This window comes from Pyrus communis, chromosome 4, assembly GCF_041283825.1.
Source record: "Pyrus communis isolate YQ-2024b chromosome 4, ASM4128382v1, whole genome shotgun sequence".
In the NCBI taxonomy this organism is placed as follows: domain Eukaryota; kingdom Viridiplantae; phylum Streptophyta; class Magnoliopsida; order Rosales; family Rosaceae; genus Pyrus; species Pyrus communis.
Window position 1 is genome coordinate 18580346 of NC_142568.1, and position 19174 is coordinate 18599519.

General features: G+C 37.8%; 1 protein-coding gene across 2 annotated transcripts; it reads right to left on the reverse strand.

Moving 5' to 3' along the window:
* Nucleotides 1–1254: 1254 nt before the first annotated feature.
* On the reverse strand, nucleotides 1255–18842 carry LOC137722085 (uncharacterized). Of its 2 annotated transcripts, XM_088692740.1 has the most exons (4): nucleotides 18479–18842; nucleotides 4055–4788; nucleotides 2069–3907; nucleotides 1255–1914 (listed from the first exon to the last, which is right to left on the reverse strand). In XM_088692740.1, the coding sequence occupies exons 2-4, from the start codon at nucleotides 4779–4781 to the stop codon at nucleotides 1502–1504; spliced, it is 2979 nt and encodes a 992-aa protein (XP_088548866.1). In that variant the 5' UTR covers nucleotides 4782–4788; nucleotides 18479–18842; the 3' UTR covers nucleotides 1255–1501. The 2 variants fall into 2 exon arrangements, with proteins under 2 accessions (XP_088548866.1, XP_068317171.1); XM_068461070.2 differs by having other exon boundaries at nucleotides 2069–4788.
* Nucleotides 18843–19174: the final 332 nt, after the last annotated feature.

The window sequence follows — 19174 nt, forward strand, 5'->3', positions numbered from 1 at the left end:
TAAATAGATCACTCTGTGGGTGATCAACATAGCAACTAAAAAAGAAAATTATGGAAAACAATAATATCAGTATCCCTTCCCTCCTCTTTTTATCTGTAATTCTTTTGTGTTATAGCTACGAAACTAAACAGTGTGATATTTTGCACCCGCTTTACTCCTATCTTTAGCAAAAGTTATCTCTCTAACTTTTGCCTATTTATAACATTAGAGACTTTTTAGTCCACTTGTTTTTCGGTGAAGCCTTGGACACCTCTTTTTTTTTTTTTTTTTTTTAAATTTTTTAGTTAGAGATATGTTAGGATTACATGTAGGTGAGGCTTTGAAAAAAGATAGCAAAATTTGGTTATGTGAAATTACATTTTTGCTCATATTTCTTATGCATGTTCTGTTTTAATTAGAGGGTTAAACTGGTAATTTTATAGGGTTTTGGTTGACAATGAGTGTTTTATTAATTAGTAGAGATAATACTTTGGAAATTTGGGCCATTTTAAAATTTTATTTTAATATTTATTTAATCAATAATATGTTAAAAATATGGTAAAATGCATGAATTTTATATGTATTATTGAAAAACGTGTGAAAATAACGTGTTTTAAACGTGAAAAATATGTATCATATGTTAGAGTTTTAAAAAGCGTACAATTTAACGAATCATTAATACGTGTACGAAAACACAAAACTTGTTAAACTACGTATGTACATATATAATGAGGATATTATATGCAAATTTACTAACTATGAAGTTAAGTGACAATGCTAAATATTTTGAGAATTGTTATTGACACTTCAGAAAAATCATTCTGCTCTTTTCTAATAAAACATATTGTAAGAAATAGTCAGCAATTTTCATATTATATATAATGTTATGTTTTATACAAGTTATGGAGTGGGATATCGATCCCAGGACTTCAACTACAATGGAAAAATGCTCCTAACTTGACCGTCCCTTTCACTCCAAACCCTTTGCACTAAACCTTAATGTTAAGCTCTCACCATCACGCACCTTTGTGCTTCTCTCTTTTACAAGTGAAAATCTGTTTTATGTTTTCACTTATGAATATGGTAAAATAACATTTTTAAAGCACCGATCACAACAAATACCGAGATTAAAGAAAAATGTAACTAGCAATGTTGTTACCATTCACCTTCTCTCTCACACTTCTAACACCATTTGCAAATTCTATCAAAGCTGCTAGCAGTTTGGGACTACTTTTTGCAGAGTTAGCCATTCGACAAAGAACATAAAAAAAAAAATTTATCCAACAAAAACCACTATTCATTAAAATTCTAAAAAACACCACACAAATTAAAATTCGAAAGCTTTAAGTCAAATAAGTAAAACACACCACAAACATTAATGAGACAAAATTCAAAGTGATAGCAAGAGAAAGAAAGCAAAAACAGAAAGAACATTTTGGTGAGTGGAGAGTCGAAAATATTATTGATGAGTGATTGTGTCGTTTCTCCTTTCAGTAGCATGCTTTGTCCTTCTCAAGTTTTCTTAATCTTTGAGGTACGAGTCCCTGATTGCACTCATTTTTCTAACAACTGCGTCCATCAGCATCCGCTCCCTTGGTGACATTGCACAACAAGAAAGTCCTATCTGCATCACTGAAACCAAGCATTCCTTTAATTTCTTTGCTTTCACCGGGCCACGATTGTTACGTCTGGATAGAGTTTGCTCTTGCACTAAGTCATCGTCGACATGACCATCTGCTTCGAGGTCGAGGATAATTGAATGGTCAGCAATGTCCATGACATAGTCAGGCAAAGCCATGGCTACGAATTGGTAAATGCTTAGACCGTCTTTAAACATGTCATTGGTAGGTCTTTTTCCTATGAACATTTCCATCAATAGTATTCCATAGCTGTAAACATCTCCCAGTAGGGAAACTTGGCCTCCTGTGCCGTACTCTGCCAGGACATACATACAATATGTCGTATGCAATTGACTATTAGAACAATATCGGCAGTAATGTATTTTTCATAAATAAATATTAATTAGTTGGTTTTTAGTAATAATTTACTAAGAACATAAAAAGGAAGTTAGAATGAAAGAAACTTATACCTGGAGGAATGTAGCCTATCGAACCCTTTAGCTGAGATGACATTGTTTGACTGAAGGATGGATCATTTGATGTTTCAAAAAGGAACCTTGCTAAACCAAAATCCCCAACATGGGCTACCATATCTTCATCAAGAAGTACGTTGCTCGGCTTTAGATCACAATGAACAATGGCCGGTTCACAATGGTGGTGGAGATAATCTAGCGCAAAAGCAATATCAATGGCAATGTTCAATCTTTGCATGAAACTTAATCTCTTACTTGGAGATTCCTCCTCATCTCTTGGATACAACAACGAGTCCAGACTTCCATTTGCCATGAACTCAAAAACTAGACTTTTGAAGTCAAGACCCTGATTATCAATGCTCGAGCAAGCAGTTATGATCTTGAGAAGATTACGGTGCCTTATTCTCCTTAAAACTTTGCATTCATCTATGAAACTCTTGGAAGCTCCTTGTTGTTGAAGGTTTAATACCTTAACAGCAACTACCGTTCCATCAGTAGGAATTACCCCTTTATAAACAAAACCAAAACTTCCTGAACCAATAAGATTATTCACAGAGAACCCGTTAGTTGATTCAAAGAGTTGTGAGTAGGAGACACCAGATTTCCAATCCTTATTAGAACGTGAAGTTGCAAGTCTATCTCTTGACTTTTTCAACATTGAACAAGCACCAAAGAAGCATGATAGAGCAATTATGATTGCAAGTACACCGGCTATGGGGATGACTACTTTTGGGGAATGTAGTCCTCGAGATGAATGGTGTTTTTTGGGGGGGCATGGAGGTAGATGTAATTGTGGGATGCCACCACAGAGCCTATGATTTCCAAGAATAGAGACACCACTAAAATTTGCAAAAATACCTTCTTTAGGCAACTCGCCCTCAAAATCATTATATGAAAGATTGAGATACTTGAGAGCACCAAGCTTGCCTAAGAATTCAGGAATTTGCCCAGACAAGTTGTTGCTTGAAATATCAAGTTTTTCCAAGCCTTTTAAATCTTTGAAAGATTGAGGAATTGTTCCTTCAAACTTATTACCTTGCAAATACAATCTCTCCAAACTAGTACAACTGCCAAGGGAGCTTGGGATTGCACCTGATAAATTGTTTCTTAAGACATTTAGGCTCGTAAGATGCACTAAATAACCCACCTCAACGGGCAGCGGACCAGTCAAATAATTGCCAGACAAGTCTAAAGAAATTGAAAGGGATGAAAGCTCCATAAGCGTTTTAGGTATGGTGCCCTTAAGGTTGTTACTGGAAAGGCCAAGATATAATAGATTTCGGCAGTTTCCAAGACTTGGAGGTATAATGCCCTCAAACTTGTTTTCAACCATGAAGATGTATGTTAATGAAGTCATGTTGCCAATGGATGAAGGGATTGGCCCAGAAAATTTGTTGCCATTCAAAACCAGTTTCACTAACTTCTCAAGCTTCCCAATTTCATGAGGGACACTACCACCCAAATGGTTAAGTTCTACTGATAGAAAGGTCAAGTTTATAAGATTTCCAATGCCTCTAGGGATGCTTCCATGTATCAAATTTTCTCCAAGAGAAAGATATATCAGATGGGTCAAGTTGGCTATGGATCCCGAGATTTCTCCTCCGAACTTATTAAAGGAAAGACCCAAGGTCTCCAAACTAGTACAATTAGCCAAGAATTTGAGAAAATTCAGGTCACCAGCTGTTCCACTTCCCAGTTTATTGCCTTCAACGCTTAGCCAATATAAGCTTTGCAAGCCTCCGAGATTTTCACCAGGGATTGTCCCAGTAAGGTCATTCAGACCAAGATCAAGCGCCTGAAGTCTAGAAGCATTGGAAAACGATGCAGGAATATTTCCTGTGAATTTGTTCCCACCACATAAAAATTCTACGAGATTGGGAAGCATAATGCCAATATTTGGTGGTAGCTCTCCATGCAACTGGTTCTTAGCAACACTGATATAGTGAATGGAAGAAATATTATAGATTCTAGATGGAACCATACCTGACAAATTATTGAATGGAACTATGAAACTCTCCAAGCCTATTAGATACCCAAGCTCATTGGGTATGCTTCCTTGCAAATTGTTGGCGCCAAGACGAAGACTAGTCAAAGAAGAAAAGTTTCCTATCCAACCTGGGATGGTTCCACTGAGATTGTTTCGTGAAAGCTCCAGATGAGTTAAACGCAACAATGAACTGAGCTGGACTGGAATCGACCCAGTAATCCCATTGGCTTCAAGATCAAGCGTTCTTAGTTGTGCGCAGTGCGATATATTAGGTGGAATTTTCCCGCTGAAAGAATTGCGAGACAGGTTGAGGTATTGCAAGCTTCTTAGACGACCCATTTCTTGAGGAATTTCACCACGAAAGGTGTTATTTTGCAGGTTAAGTCCAGTGATGTAAGTAAGATTTCCAATGGAAGGTGGTAGGGAGCCTACCAATTTTTGAGCTTCCAAGTTCAAAATCAAGACTCTTTTCGTGGAACGGTAGCAAGTAACCCCAACCCAACTGCAGAAATCGATGGAATGATTCCATGAGCTCATGACATTGAGAGGATCTCCAGTTATTCTTTTCTTGAAATCGAGCAAAGCCAAGCGGTCAGATTCGTTTCCAACAAGAGTAGGGCTGTGAACTGCTGCAGATTCAGGACATGTGATCATCCATAAAAGAATGAAACCATGCAGGTATTTCGACAAAACCAGCTTTCCATTGGTGCGTGAATGCTCCATGTTTGGTCTAAATTGCAGAGGAAATTAATCAGAAAACTTTTTAAACTGAGATAGCAGCTGTGAGGTCCAAAAATAATAAAGCTCCCACTGTGTCTTATAATTAAGGAATAACAGAAGAGTCATCAACATAGTTCACAAAAGATAATCACTTGAGAGAAAAAAGACATTGTTTGGTACTAATGCACCCGCTTTTTCTCCACAACTGTTTATAGTCTCTTCAAAATGAAAATTTATTCCCCATAACATACCTTGAGTTTTATAAAAGGGGGTTTTGATATAAGTGCCTCAATTTTAAGTATTTTGAATCAAACATCTATAGCTTTTAAAATTTTGATCCAACATTTTTCTACTAATTTTTAATTAAAAAATTATGATTTTTATGAGATTTAATTTACCAATTAGTTCACAAATTAATATCACAAATCTCCTAAAACCACAACAAATTATTTTTTTCTACTATGTTATCTTATTATAATTCGTTTGAAAAGAAATTTTTTTTAGCTTAACTAAACTTTTTTTTTGTTTTTAATTCTCATAATGCATCAAACATCATATTAACATACATTTATGAGATATAGCATGCACATACATTAAATATAACGTACCAATCATTTAGTACATTATTGGTACGTTATATAAATTTCATTTGGGTACGTATTAGTATTTTGGTAAGTTATAAAATATTAATTTTGGTACATTATGTAATTATTTATTAGGAAAACTAATGAAAAAGGTTTGAAAACTTTGAGTTTTAACGATAAGGACAAAATGAAAAGTAAAGTGAATAGTACTATGATTGACTTTTTAGCGTAAAAATGTGGTTTTTCGTTAAAGTGAACAGTACTGGGTGATTTTCGTTAAAGTTCCCTTATTTATTTGGTACGTACCAAGTTATTAGTACTTTGTGTTATCCTTATTTGGTACGTACCAAGTTATTGGTACGTTTTGTTATCCTTATTTTAATTATAAAATAACTCTTATTTTTTTATATGTAGAAAATGTTGAGTTGAAAACTAAAAAAATTATATTCCATCCAATTAATCTTCATCCCACTAGATATAATTGAATCCTTAAATTGAGGACGGATGAGATTCCATAAAAATAGCAATTAATTAATTAATATGATTGGTGTTGCATTCATATTTAGAATAGGAATGTGATTGTGTAAATCTTAGTGTATCTAGGGATATCTTAGAATATTCCCTTTAGTAGATATTATCCTATTAAAGTTGTAATCCTATTAGCGTAAGGATTTAATCTATCATACTACTATAAATAAAGGCACAATGGTGTGATACAAGACACACCTCGCAATTAGGCCTACAACAATTAGGTGCAGTTTTTATATGAAAATTAATTTAAAATGAATTTAAAAAACACTTAAGTTAAGAATATTCTTGGAATATAAGGTTTAATCAAAAGTGAAAGCACTATAATCAAATCAATCAAGGGAAACTTGATATAAGTCCAATTTTTTGAGCCAATAGTAGAAATAATCCAATTTATTAAAATAAGTCCAATTTGTTATATTTAATTATCTAATTATCAATAGTTATTTGTTCAATGATAAGATTTATTGTAAAAATCAAATTTCTTCCCAATTATCTCTTTGCTTATTTCTTTTTATTTATCTTTTTGTTATTTCTTGTTCTTCCTCCTACTTTAAACCCCATTTATAGATTTTATTTTTAATTTTAATAATCAACCTATGTCACAGGTTAATTATATTTATCTACCTATATGACAAATTTTTTTTTTATAATCAACCTGTCACAGATTAATGTGTCTTGATTGTAGGTATGTTATGTTTTTTTACCTTTTAATTAGGTTCCATATCTCACGTATAGGTATTATATACACTCATATATTTGTTACTTGAGTTAGGGTAGAATGTTTTGCAGATAAATATATGTTAGTATATTAGTTTTTTTTTTGTTATAAGATATTAAATATATTCTTTTGGAGTTGGAAAATGCATAATATTAGAAGATTTTAATTGATTTTTAATATTTTTAGAAAATATAAAATGAGTATAAAAGAAATAAAAACATATAATTAGATAACTGGACTCACTCCTAAAAACACTCTACATTTTTGGATCTGGATCTAAAAGCCCCTATAATCAAAAGTCTTCCCTGCTGCACTTTGTCTAGTGGAAGAAATCGGATGACGGATGAGTGAATAAGAAAAGGGACACTGGTATGCATGGTATCTCAAATAAATAACGCACCATTGTATAATTTTAGTTTTAATACCGCCACCCACAACAACATTCTAAACGAACTTAAGTCCTCTTAAAGAGAGACATGCGCAATTCAAATCCTTGTAATTGATTGTTTAGGCAAGAAATGAACATATTCACTTAAGAAAATGACTATCATGCACAGAAGAAGGCCATTCACTAATTATTAATTACTAATTACATGTTTTATCCCGTTTAAATCATACTAGAAAGGACGAGTTGAGAGAAATTTAGAGAAATTGGAGAAATTATTAACCAGAGAACTAAGTAAAACTTTTGAAGGTTTTAAGTCCCACTTGCATTGGCTTCCTAGTTTACCAGAAGTAAGTAAAGAGCTGCAGAATTTGTACCAAATGAAAAAATTATAGAAGTTTTTGGGAATGTGGGAAGTAAAGAATGAGATTGGTTATACTCCTCTCTGATCGATCTAATTTCTCATTTTTCATATATTGAATTACGGATTGGTAGTGATAAGCCAAATTCGAATTTGAAAAAAAAAAAGAAAAAAATCTTAGATTAAATTTCTAGTTTTGAATTTTGCCCGAACAAAACTGAAGTGTATTTCATTTTGTGGGGTTGAAGAACTGAAATACTCAAGTTAATTAGGGGTTTGTGGGGCTAAAGAACTCTAGTCTATTTCATCTGCTTGATGAGCCACACTGGACGACAGATTCTATAAATCAATGTTGGTGGAGGTGTTGTTCCGCAGCCTCAGGAAGAACAGAGCAATGTGTTTGAAATATGGTTTGACCGAAACTTTTTTATAAATGTAAACACGAAAATTTTGTAACGAATGAAACAAAAATACGTGTACAAAGTAGATTTGTATTAATTGAAATTTGTAGGGTTATAATCTCTGTTTACAACTTTCCTGTTATTCAGTTTTCAAATTTGATGTAGATGCGTAGGCTGTTGATCCAAGGGTCGCGATGACTTGATCTCGGACGAACGATTGAACGATTGCTTCAAGTTTTGAGCTTGAAACAATGCATGGATGGTCTTCACCGCAAGGTTTGTGTATGACCTGCGGCAAATGTTATGTTGACGCAGGATTTTGTTGATTCAAGGGTCTTGGCGACTTGATCTTGAATCGAATGTCATTACAAGTTTTGAGCTTGCAACAAAGTCTTGAAGGAATCGGCACAAGTTCTTGTTGATTCTTCTAGGGAATGCTTCGGCTTTGGTGGAAAGAAAGCTTCGGCTTTGGTTGTGAGTTCTTTGAAGAGAGATTTAGTAACGTATTAATCTTCAAAGAATTGTGCAGAGGTTCTTCTGGATGTAGAAATTTTCAACCCTTCAATGTAGAAATTGTTGACCTTATGTGTATATTGGGACCTTGTATTTATAGACTTCTCAAATCTTTCCTTTGGATGGATTTGGCTTTGATTTGTGTCTTGATTCGTCCATGGGAGAATTTAGGCATGTTTTGTGTCTTATTTCAGCTACTTTCCCTTGCTTGGCCGAGTTCTAAGGCTTCATAGGGCTTCTTGCCTATTTTGTAAGCAATCTTCAATTCTTGCTTGTTTTATGAGGATGCTTTAGCTTTCTTTCCGGTTTTAGGAGCAATTTGGACCCCTTGCTGATTTTAAGGGAGATTTCTCCCCTTTGCCGAATTTTGGGAATGATTTGTACTTCCTTTGCTTGATTTATGCCACATGTCATTGATGACTTGTCCATTTGTAATGAGTCATACTCCACATGGAGCTTTGTGATGCATCATTTGTATGCAACAAAATTTACATGTCTACAAATACCCCCACTTCAAGGCGCGTTGTAGGCATGTGCTTGTCACATGTAGGAAATGTGTTTTGAAGTCTTGCAATGTGAATGTTCTAACTCAAGGGTCGTCGAGACTTGATCTTGAATTAGTTTGCTTCTCTAAGAGCTGTAGAGGCATATTTCTTGAATTGAAATAATGAATTTCGTCAAGGGCCATTGAGCCATATTTCTTAAACAAAACATTTCTTCAAGGGCCGTGGAGGCTTGATCTTGAATGAAATGAAAATTTTTCCTTCAAGGGCCGTAGAGGCTTGATCTTGAATGAAATGAATTTTTTTCTTCAAGGTCCGTAGAGGCTTGATCTTAGATGAAAATTTTGAAAATAGATAAATCGGCACATATTTGTTGTGTGTATTTGATTTTCGATAATCTTTGACAAAATACATTTGGTGTATTTTGAGACTTGAATTTTTCCTTGTGGTTGTGGGAAAAAATGTTTTTCCTTCCTTAGGAATCTCCTTCAATTTTGGTAATGAGGGTGCTTTCCTTCAAGATGTTGGAAAGTTTTGGTGATTTCCTTCAAGGTGTTGGAAAGCTCTTACTGCTTGTCCTTGGGTAAGTAGGATTTGCATTTTTTGCCCTTTCCTCTATTTTTTTTTTTTCTTTTTTCTACCAAGGGGGTGTTTTCCCCTTTGTTTTGGGAAATTTGAAGACTTGTCCTTACTTTGGAAGGATTTCCTCTTGTATTTTGGCAAGGAAAAGTTCTTTCCTTTAATGTTTTAGAAATTTTGAAGCCATTTCCTTATTTCTTTGCAGATTTTTTTTGCAAAAAACAACATTTTTTTTTCCTTGTGCCTAAATTACCTTGCCATTTTTTGCTTGGAATTTGCTTCCTTCTTTTGGTTGGAATGTACTTCCTTCTTTCAATTTTCCTTTTACTATTTGGTATATACTTTCCCTTATAGCATTAGGAAGCAATTAACCCTTATTTATAGGACAATTGGGGGTGTGTTTTTGTCACAAACCACCCTTGCCATGCACTACCACTATGCTTGCTACTGTGCCATGTGCAATTGCTGCTTGTTGCCGTGAGTTTTGTTGTTTGGTGCTTGCTGCAGCGGTGTTACGATGTGTAGTGCCTTTTGGTCGCAGTTTACCTCAGTGGTGACGTTGTTGTGCAGTGCAAGAAACTGCTTGCGTAGTGCGATTTCATAGCACTTTGGTTTTCTTTGCTACTCTAGCATGCTTTAAAGGACCATCTTGTAGCTGCCCTTTTTGCCATGTTGCTCAAGCTTTTGTGGCTAATTTCTTCTCGTTGTTGTGACTTGACCATTGTCATCTTTCAACGCTCACGAGCTTTTTTTCGCATGTCTTTCGTTTTAGTGAAGCAATGTTGTTTCTTGCTGCCCCACCCTTATGCTTATGTTGCCTTGTTTATTTTGTTGCAGCCATGGTATTTTTCAAATGCTTTAAGAGTAACACCATCACTATTATTGCGAAGGAAAACGATTCACAAGATAGGGGAACGACGTTGAAACTTTGTGCGCTGTTGACTGGCCCTAAGGTGCTTGTTCTTCCTGCGAAAGACAACTCAATGCATATCAAGTCGTGGTCTTCCGAAGTATCTTAGGAGGTGACAAATTTTGGTCAACTGAATATGAACAAGAAGGCATGTACATCGAAGATTCTTATTTTGAATCCTTTGCATCATGTTCGTGATAATCCACCAACTTCGTTTGAGCTTCTTGGTGATTCCATCCATAGAGAAATTATAACTTGGAATGGTATCATGTCGACTACTGGAGAAGCCATCTTTGCTAAATTTTATTAAGAGTGGCTTGAAAAAGTCTTGAGTCGATCCAAAGATGTGCTTACTAGCGTGGGTCTTTATCATGCCGTATACGCGTCTTTGTTTAATTATATTCAAAGGAATGGTGGATTTTTTTTTTATGGTTTTGATTTTGATGGTGATTTTGATTTTTGATTTTTCCGTACATAGTTTATACTCTTGTGGGCCAGGAGCGTTGAGTGTCGCCTTTTAAGCTCGTGCGAACAAGGAGCGTTGAGTGTCGCCTTTTAAGCTCGTGCGAACAAGGAGCATTGAGTGTTGCCTTTTAAGCTCATGCGAACAAGGAGTGTTTGTTGCCCTGTGCAGTTTAGGCTCATGCGGGCGAGAAGCTCTGTGCATTTGGTTTAGGGGTAGTAGCGCTTCAAGAACCTGTCGTTGATGGGGCCGATCTTTAAGCCATATTCTACCATGATTAAGTAAGCACCGTTGGTGTAGACTTCTTATATTAGGTCCATCCCACTTTGATGTGAACTTGCTTTTTGTCTTGTGAGTTGTGATAATAGGCCTTCGTAATGCCAAGACAAGATCTCCAGTTTGAAAAAACCTTAGGCGGACTTTCTTGTTGAATGCCTTAGATAGCCATACTTGGTAGCTTTCCAAGTGTTGTTGAGCTTCTAGCCTTCTTTCGTCGAGTGCTTCCAACTCTTGAAGTCGTAGCTTTACGTTTTCCTCTTCAGTTAAGCCTTCTTGTATAGCCATCCTTAGTGAGGGGATTTGACTTTCAAGCGGTAGAACAACTTTCACGCCATATACGAGAGGGTGTAGCTTGGGTATGAGTCCTATGTGTCGTCCTATATGCCCAAAGTGCTTCACTTATACATTTGTGTCAGTCTCTCTTTGTTCGGCTTATTACCTTCTTCAGGAAGTTGCATAACATTTTGTTGAATGCTTCCGCATAACCGTTGGCCGGAGCATTATACATGGAAGACTTGTGTTGCTTGAACTTGTATTTCTCACAGAGCTCGTCTATGAGCCGGTTGGAGAACTATTTTCCATTGTCGATGATGATGTAGTGAGGCACACCATATCAGTGGATGATATACTCCTTGATGAAGTGGATGACAGTTTCCTTCTTTAGGATGTAGGCTTCTCCTGCAGATGATTTAGGCATGACTAGTCCCACGATGTCCAATCCCTATTCATCAAATGGCCATGAAGCGACCGTAGGGTGTAATAGCTCAGACGGTTGATGTATGAAGTTGGTGTAGAATTGGCAGGCTTGGCAATTTTTGGTGTATTCCAAGCAGTTCTTTACCATGCTTGGCCAGTAGTAACCTATTCTTTTGAGCTAGAAGTGTAGCTTTGGTCTAGATTGATAGGCTCTGCATACGCCTAGGTGTGTTTCTTCCATGGCTTGATTGGCTTCTTCCTCACCTAGGCATCTTAGAAGTACTCCTTCAAAACAACATTGATAGAGTGTTTCTTTGTAATAGAGGAAGCGAGGTGTTCGTTGACGTATTTCATAACGGTGTCCAGGATTGGCTGGAAGCTTTCTGTGCTCCAAGTCATCAATCAGTGGCTGTCTCCACTTTTCAGTGTCAACTGGAAGTACTGTGATGACGTTTGTATCATATATCCAGTAGCATTTCAGTGACTAATAGGATCACCTATCTTTGGCAAACTGGCACATCTGTAGCTTCGTCTTCTCCTAGCGCTATACTTGAGGCTAGGTTAGCGAGAGCGTCCGCCATTTGATTTTCTTTTCTTGGCACATGTTTTAGCGTCACGACCTCGAATTTTTGTAGCAGTTGAGTTGCTAGCTCAAAGTATGGGACGAAATCATCTTTCCTCACTTCATATTCAGTCAATAGTTGGTTGATTATGATCTTAAAGTCGCCATATACTTCTAGTGTTGTAATTTCCATGTCGATCTCCATTTAGAGTCTCATGATCAGTGCTTGGTACTCAGTGACGTTGTTGGAGATCCATTTAGGGTATTGTATCTTTAGAATGAAGCCTGCTCCGATGAGCTTGTCAATTTTAGCCTCAATTTACGGGATGAGCTTGAATCGATAACGTCTTTCAGTTTGCTTTATCAGTCGCGTTCCAGGTTTGACTGCAAGATGATGCACGACAATGATAGGGTTAAGGCCGGGTATTTCTTTGTAGGTCCAAGCAAAGATGTTTTTGTACTCCGTTAGCAGTTGGTAGTATTCCTCGACCTCGTATGTACTTAGCAGTGCACTTACGAAGATAGGTTTGGCTCATCGCTTCTGCCTAAGTTGAGCTCCTTGAGATCATTGACCGTGGCTTGCCCCCCATACTCGAGTTGTGGTAGTGCTGTAGTGACGTCCTTTTCGGGGATTTCATCTTCTTTATCTTCTTTGATCGTGATGTGGAAGACATCTTGGACCTCATTTTCAGTGTCACCTTTTTGGGCTTGTTGGCGTGAAGATTGGCCAATGCGGACAACGATGTGCTTCCTTCATTTCAGTTGTCCTTCTGTGTCAACTTCCAAGGTTGCTTGGCGCTTCATTCTTGAATCGAGCATCGAACGTCATCTTTTTCTGCTAGATCGTCAAGCTTTTCTTCCTTTGGCGTTGTTTTCCTTTTTCTAGAAGGCTTCTTGGTTTATTCAAGTCTTTCCAAGGCCGATCGTCGCGGAGGAGAGATAGTCGTGTTGCTTTGTTTTTTAGGTTTTGAAAACCTTTCAAAAACAGAGATTTAGGGTGTTGGCATGTTAAGCATTTTGAAGACGGAGATTCGGTCTTGACCACCAATGCGATCAAGTGCCGAAATTCTGGGTTTTGATCAATTCAACCTATCGAAGACTAACGTTAGAGGGGCAGGTTTAGGCTTCTCTTGATTTTGTTCAACACTCACGTTGATGTGTTGAGCGCTAATGTTTTTCGATTTGCTTGAAATTTTCATGGGTGTATTTGGTGTGAAGCCAAGTCCAGCTTTGTTGTTGTCAACTCTGTAACCATACTCCTTCAACTTATTTTGAGTCTCAATGAGGTTAAGTTCTTTGTCGTTGACGGTGTTTGCATTCTTCTTCCCAAGATTTGAAGATGAGGCAAAATCGTACCCAGCCTTTGATATACATTTGTAGGCATTTGGGTCGAAACCTTCTTCGATCCTCTTGGTTAGAAGAGAGCTTGGTTCCACCCCATTTGGCAGGGGTTTTACGAAACCTTATGGTAGTTTTGAAACTTTAGCGTTGCCTAGCTATGTCAGAGGTAAAACTGCATTTGTCTTTAGCAGTTTTACATCGTCTTTGTGCAACTATGTATTGGCTTTGCTTGTTCTAGTTTCAAATGGGGATTGCCCATTCTTTCTTCTCGACATCAGGATGTATCGGAAGACGGGTGTGTTTGGTCCTTTTAAAGGCGTCACATTCTCTTTGGTTGTTGTGGGCTTAGCAGGCTTATCATCGTCTTTGTTTGAAGATGGCATGGCTTCCTCTTGCTGCTTCTTGGGCACGACTTACCACTTCTGCTTTTTAGGTACGGCTTTGCCTGTGGATTTGATCTCTTTTGGAAAAGCTTTGTGCACCATGTCTTCATCCATGTAGAACTTGCCATATGTGAAGTGTGATTCAGTTTTGGTGAATGGCTTGTTGTCGTCTTTTCTCACTTTCACTCATTCTCGGTAGAACTTTAAACACTGGTGAAGGGTGGACGGCACCACTCCATTCTCGTGGATCCAAGGTCTTCCTAAGAGCAAGCTGTATGAAGTTCTTGCATCAATCACATGGAATATTGTGTTTGATTTGAGTTCGCCAGTGGTCATTTCCCCTCGGATCATGCCCATCGTTCTTTGTCCTCCTTGGTTAAAACCTTGGATTATAAGGTAGCTTTAGGATAGTTCATCCACCTTGATGCTGATTATGGTCATTGTTAACTTTGGCATGATGTTTATGGCCGATCCACCATCCATAAGCATGTGGTTAACTTTGTGCTCCCTTACGTACCCAGAGACGAAGAGATGACGGTTATAAAGCTTTGATCCCAACATCAAGTCTTCGTCGGTGAAGTTGATTACGTCATGAACGGCACAACATGTGGTGTATTCATGTGGTCAAAGCTTTAAGCCTTCGTCTTTGCTTTCTTGCACTTCGTGGTCATTGGGACTAGCCAAGACTGCTACTAGTGCTTTTCGCATCTTCTTGGGCAATTGCAACGCCTTCTCGATGCTAAAGTGTGTTGGCAGGCCTTCTTTAGGCATGTTCCTCGACGTGGATAGCTTTGCCTTTTGAGGGCTCTTCTATCTTTATTTCAACCATGTGACAGGTAGTGGCAGTGCACTGTTGGAAGAAATCCTTTGGGAAGTACTCGTGCAACGAGACGGGAATGTGTGGCTCCTACTCCATAGGTTCCCTTACGTATGTGGGCTTAGCAACTCTTACGTTTCTTTTAGGCTTCCTATTGTTGCAGCGACAATGCTTTCTCCCTTGTTCCACCTTTGGTCGTGTGGCTTGTGGTTTTGTCTTCCTCGTTTTTTTGGAGGTCACCAATGTCCACCCTTCTTTCTTGTCGGTAGGTGCATTTTGGTTGCTTGCCCCCAACGAAAGTTATGCAAAAGTTGCAGTTCTATCTTCCAAGTCGAGTTCAATTTGCCCTTGTTGTGCCAGCTTCATGATGAGCTCCTTGAGGATAAAGCATTTGCCAACAAGATGACTCACGATATGATGGTATTTGCAGTACCTTATATCGTTAACACGATTCATCTCTTCGGGTCGCTTACATTCAAGTAGCTCGATCACTTTCTTTTCCAGCAAATCGTCTAACATTGTTGCCACGTCAAAGTAAAAAAAAATGGTACGTATTCTGCTCCAGTTCCCTAAAGGAGTTTTTGTACCTGTCTTGGGTGTAAGAAGTCTCACCTCTCTTCATCTCATTCGTTTTATTCTTGGAAGAGATCTTCATGGGTGTGGAGGAGGTCTTGATGGGGGTAGTATGGACGGCAAAAGCTTCATTGGCGGGCTTTTTCCCAGTCTTGTTTACTTTTGGGGTAAACACTTTATCCTTTTTGAAGTCGGTGATCAGCTCATTCTTCCCATGATTGGCAATACTCAGCTATATGTCGTGGGATTGAGTTACCAACTCCTCAAATGTTCTCAGCTTTATGCGTTAGAGGATGTAATGTAGCCCGCAATGCATGCCTTGAACACACATCTCAATGGTGGAGGTTTTAGAAAGCCGATCTTTGCAATCCAAACTTAATGAACGCCATTTATTGATCTAGTCGACGACATGTTTGTTTTTCCACTACTTTGTACTTGTCAGCTGCAGCATGCTTACAGTGCGGTGGGTGCTGTAGAAGCGGTTAAGGAATTCCCCTTCAAGCTAATCCCAGCTTTTTATGGATTCAGGCTCGAGGTTGGTATACTAGTCAAAGGCGTTACCTTTCAGTAAGCGCACGAATTGCTTGACGAGGTAGTCTCCCTCCGTCCCAGCGTTGTTGTAGGTTTTAATGAAATGGGCAATATGTTGTTTAAGATTGCCCTTTCCATCGAATTGCATGAATTTGGGCAGCTGATAAACCCTTGGCATCCTCAAGGCGTCAATCTTTTTGAAGTAGGGCTTTGAGTACAGCACAGAGTCATGCGAGCTTCCTTCGTACTGCACCTTGATGGTGTTTGCGATCATCTCTTGTAGTTGTTGGATAGAGAGATCCCATGAATGTCACAGCTTGGTCCACCTCTAGCTTCTTCTTGGCCTTTTCCATTAGAGGCTCCTCTTCCTCGTCGATTTCTTTCTTTTGCGGATAGACTTTTGGGTCATGGTTAGTTTTTTCGTCATGCTACATGTCCAGACAGTTGACGAGTGCAACAATCTGCAAGTCCTTCTCTTCCATGGTCCTTGTCAGCCTTGTAATTGCTTCGTTCATTTGGGCCAGCTGCTCCTCGATCTAAGTTGCCCCAGTAGTCATAACTTGCATAGCTACGGGATGCGAGCTGCTACTTGAGTCGGCATCGGAAGTCAAAGACTCGGAGTACCTCCTTGGGCTTTCTTCCCTTGGTGCCCTTAGCAAGGCCAAGGTGATCACAAGCACGTACCTCGGGTGCTCTTGCTCATTTGGCATGTTAGATGTAAAGGTGGAAGGTATGGTAGAGAGAGCTCTTGCCTTGCTTCGGGTTGTGATGCCTAAAGTGCCACAACTTGCTGCAAGGATGTTCTTATTCTTTGCGTTGGTAGTGGGAACAACTTGATCTTTTCTTGATGCCATTTGTGCTTCTTGCGAATTTGAAGACAAAGATGAGAGGCATAGACGTCCCACTAGGCGTGCCAAATTTGTAAACACGAAAATTCTGTAACAAATGAAATGAGAACACGTGTACAAAGTAGATTTGTATTAATTGAAATTTGTAGGGTTACAATCTCTGTTTACAACTTTCCTCTTATTCAGTCTTCAAATTTGATGTAGATGCCTAGGCTGTTGATCCAAGGGTCGTGATGACTTGATCTCGGACGAACGATTAAACAATTGCTTTAAGTTTTGAGCTTGAAACAATGCGTGGATAGTCTTCACCTCAAGGATTGTGTGACCTGCGGCAAATGTGACGTTGATGCAGGATTTTGTTGATTCAAGGGTCTTGGCGACTGGATCTTGAATCGAACGTCGTTACAAGTTTTGAGCTTACAACAAAGTCTTGAAGGAATCGGCACAAGTGCTTGTTGATTGTTCAAGGGAATGCTTCGGCTTTGGTCATAAGAAAGCTTCGGCTTTGGTTGTGCGTTCTTTGAAGAGAGCTTTAGCAGTGTATTAGTCTTCAAAGAATTGTTCCACATGTCATTGATGACTTGTCCATTTTTGATGAGTCATACACCATGTGGAGTTTTGTGATGCATCATTTACATGCAACGAAATTTACAATATGTCTACAATAAAATTTCGCAATTTTTTTAATTTTAAGCTATTCAAATTGGTTTTTAAGTAGGAATGAAACTACCGGTTAAATAAAGATTATTAATTACTAACCAAATTCACATCTGTGTACATTAATCTATTAAGTAGGTAACTTATCAATTTTTTTGGGGGGATTTTGTGTACAGGTGATGTGTTGGAACCAGCGATGCAAGGTTGAGATCTGATAAGTCGAGCAGGGTTTGTTTCTCGAATCACATTCATTAGTTATATTATTAATGTGCTTCGGTAAGGGTTTTCAATATTAGTTTAAATAACTATACTACTTTTGTAGCGTAGGCATGCGTAAGAAAACTCCAAATTGTAATACAGGATCTTAGGGATGTGTGTTTTGTGTTTTGATAAGTCAGTGCTAGAATACGAGCTGCTGCGTCCGGTTTGGATACGTGTCTAAGGTGGTACCCCCATTTCAAGGCAAATGAGAACGCTTGACTATGGTAACCTAATAGCTTTCTTTGTTGTTTTTCCTTAATGGATTATCGATTCCATGCTTTTTTACTGAGTTTTTAGCTCTGGATATTTTGCGTTTCACAGTGAATCTTTATTTGTTGTTGGGTTGCTAAAAGCAAGCAAAACCTATAAAATTGGCCTTTCGGTATCTGTTTGGGTTTTGTTTTTGTCTTAATATACTGGATAAACTTTGTTATGACAATCTTAATCAACAGTTGGATGACGCATGTATTGGTTATATTTGTAGAACTCAATGAATACCTTTTATCTTAAACTTATATCAAGTATTCGTATTTAGTAATATCCATTTGACTTGGGGACTTTATTTTCTCAGAAAGAATGATATTTTATTTAATTATTTAATTATTATCAAAAAGGATTCATATAAAGTTGAAGCTTAATGTATGAGAAAGAGAGAGGCAGATTACGTGTTGAATGGCATCATGAAAATTGTTCACACAATATCATGAAAGAGCACTCAACCTATCTTCTGAAGTTCTCCCAGATCATACATACAAAACAAACATATCAAACAAACAAAATAAAAACAAAACAAGCAGTAGTCACCTTTTTGTTTTCGTAACCTTTGGCCGGTACAGTAACCGTAACGTTTCTGGGTGCCTACTCCGTCAATAATTGCTTTAGTCACCGTGCAGTTATGAATAAAGGGATGCTGACATAACTGTTGCCTCCTTGTCACGATTAATTCCAGTTCGTTACATACAGAAAATAAAAAAAGATTGAGAAACTTTGAAGGAGAAGAAAAGGCTTTGAAGGCAAAAGCTAGAAATGGAGGTGTGTGTGTACTGTGAGCTATCAACCGGAAAGGGAAAGCAAAAGAATAAGCACAGAGAGAGAGAGAGAGAGAGAGATGGGGTTTAAATATGAGACTAGAATTCTCTCTCCTTCTCTTTTCATCATCTTTCATCCTTTCCTGAGAGAGAGATGGGGTTTAAATATGAGACTAGAATTCTTTATCCTCCTCTTTTTATCTTCCTTCATCTTTTCCTCTCACATTCTATATTTGGTCTTTCTTTTTCTATAAAAAATTAATATAAAATGTTAACATGACTTAACCGTGACCGTTCAAATAGGAGGGGAGGGAAGGAGAGGGAAAAAAAGAGGAGAGAAAATCCTACTCCTTAAATATGAGGGCAGGAGAGGAAGCAAAAGCAAGACTTGTAATAAATGGTAATTAATGGAGTGAAAAATGTCATTGTTGGGTCAAATGCACTCACATTTTCTCTTAATTTCAATTACGGA

Coding starts and splice junctions, on each gene's coding strand:
- LOC137722085 (XM_068461070.2), bottom strand. CDS start 4,781: ATGGAGCATTCACGCACCAATGGAAAGCTGGTTTTGTCGAAATACCTG. Junction 1,915..2,068: donor GATAGGCTACATTCCTCCAG/GTATAAGTTTCT, acceptor ATGTCCTGGCAG/AGTACGGCACAGGAGGCCAA.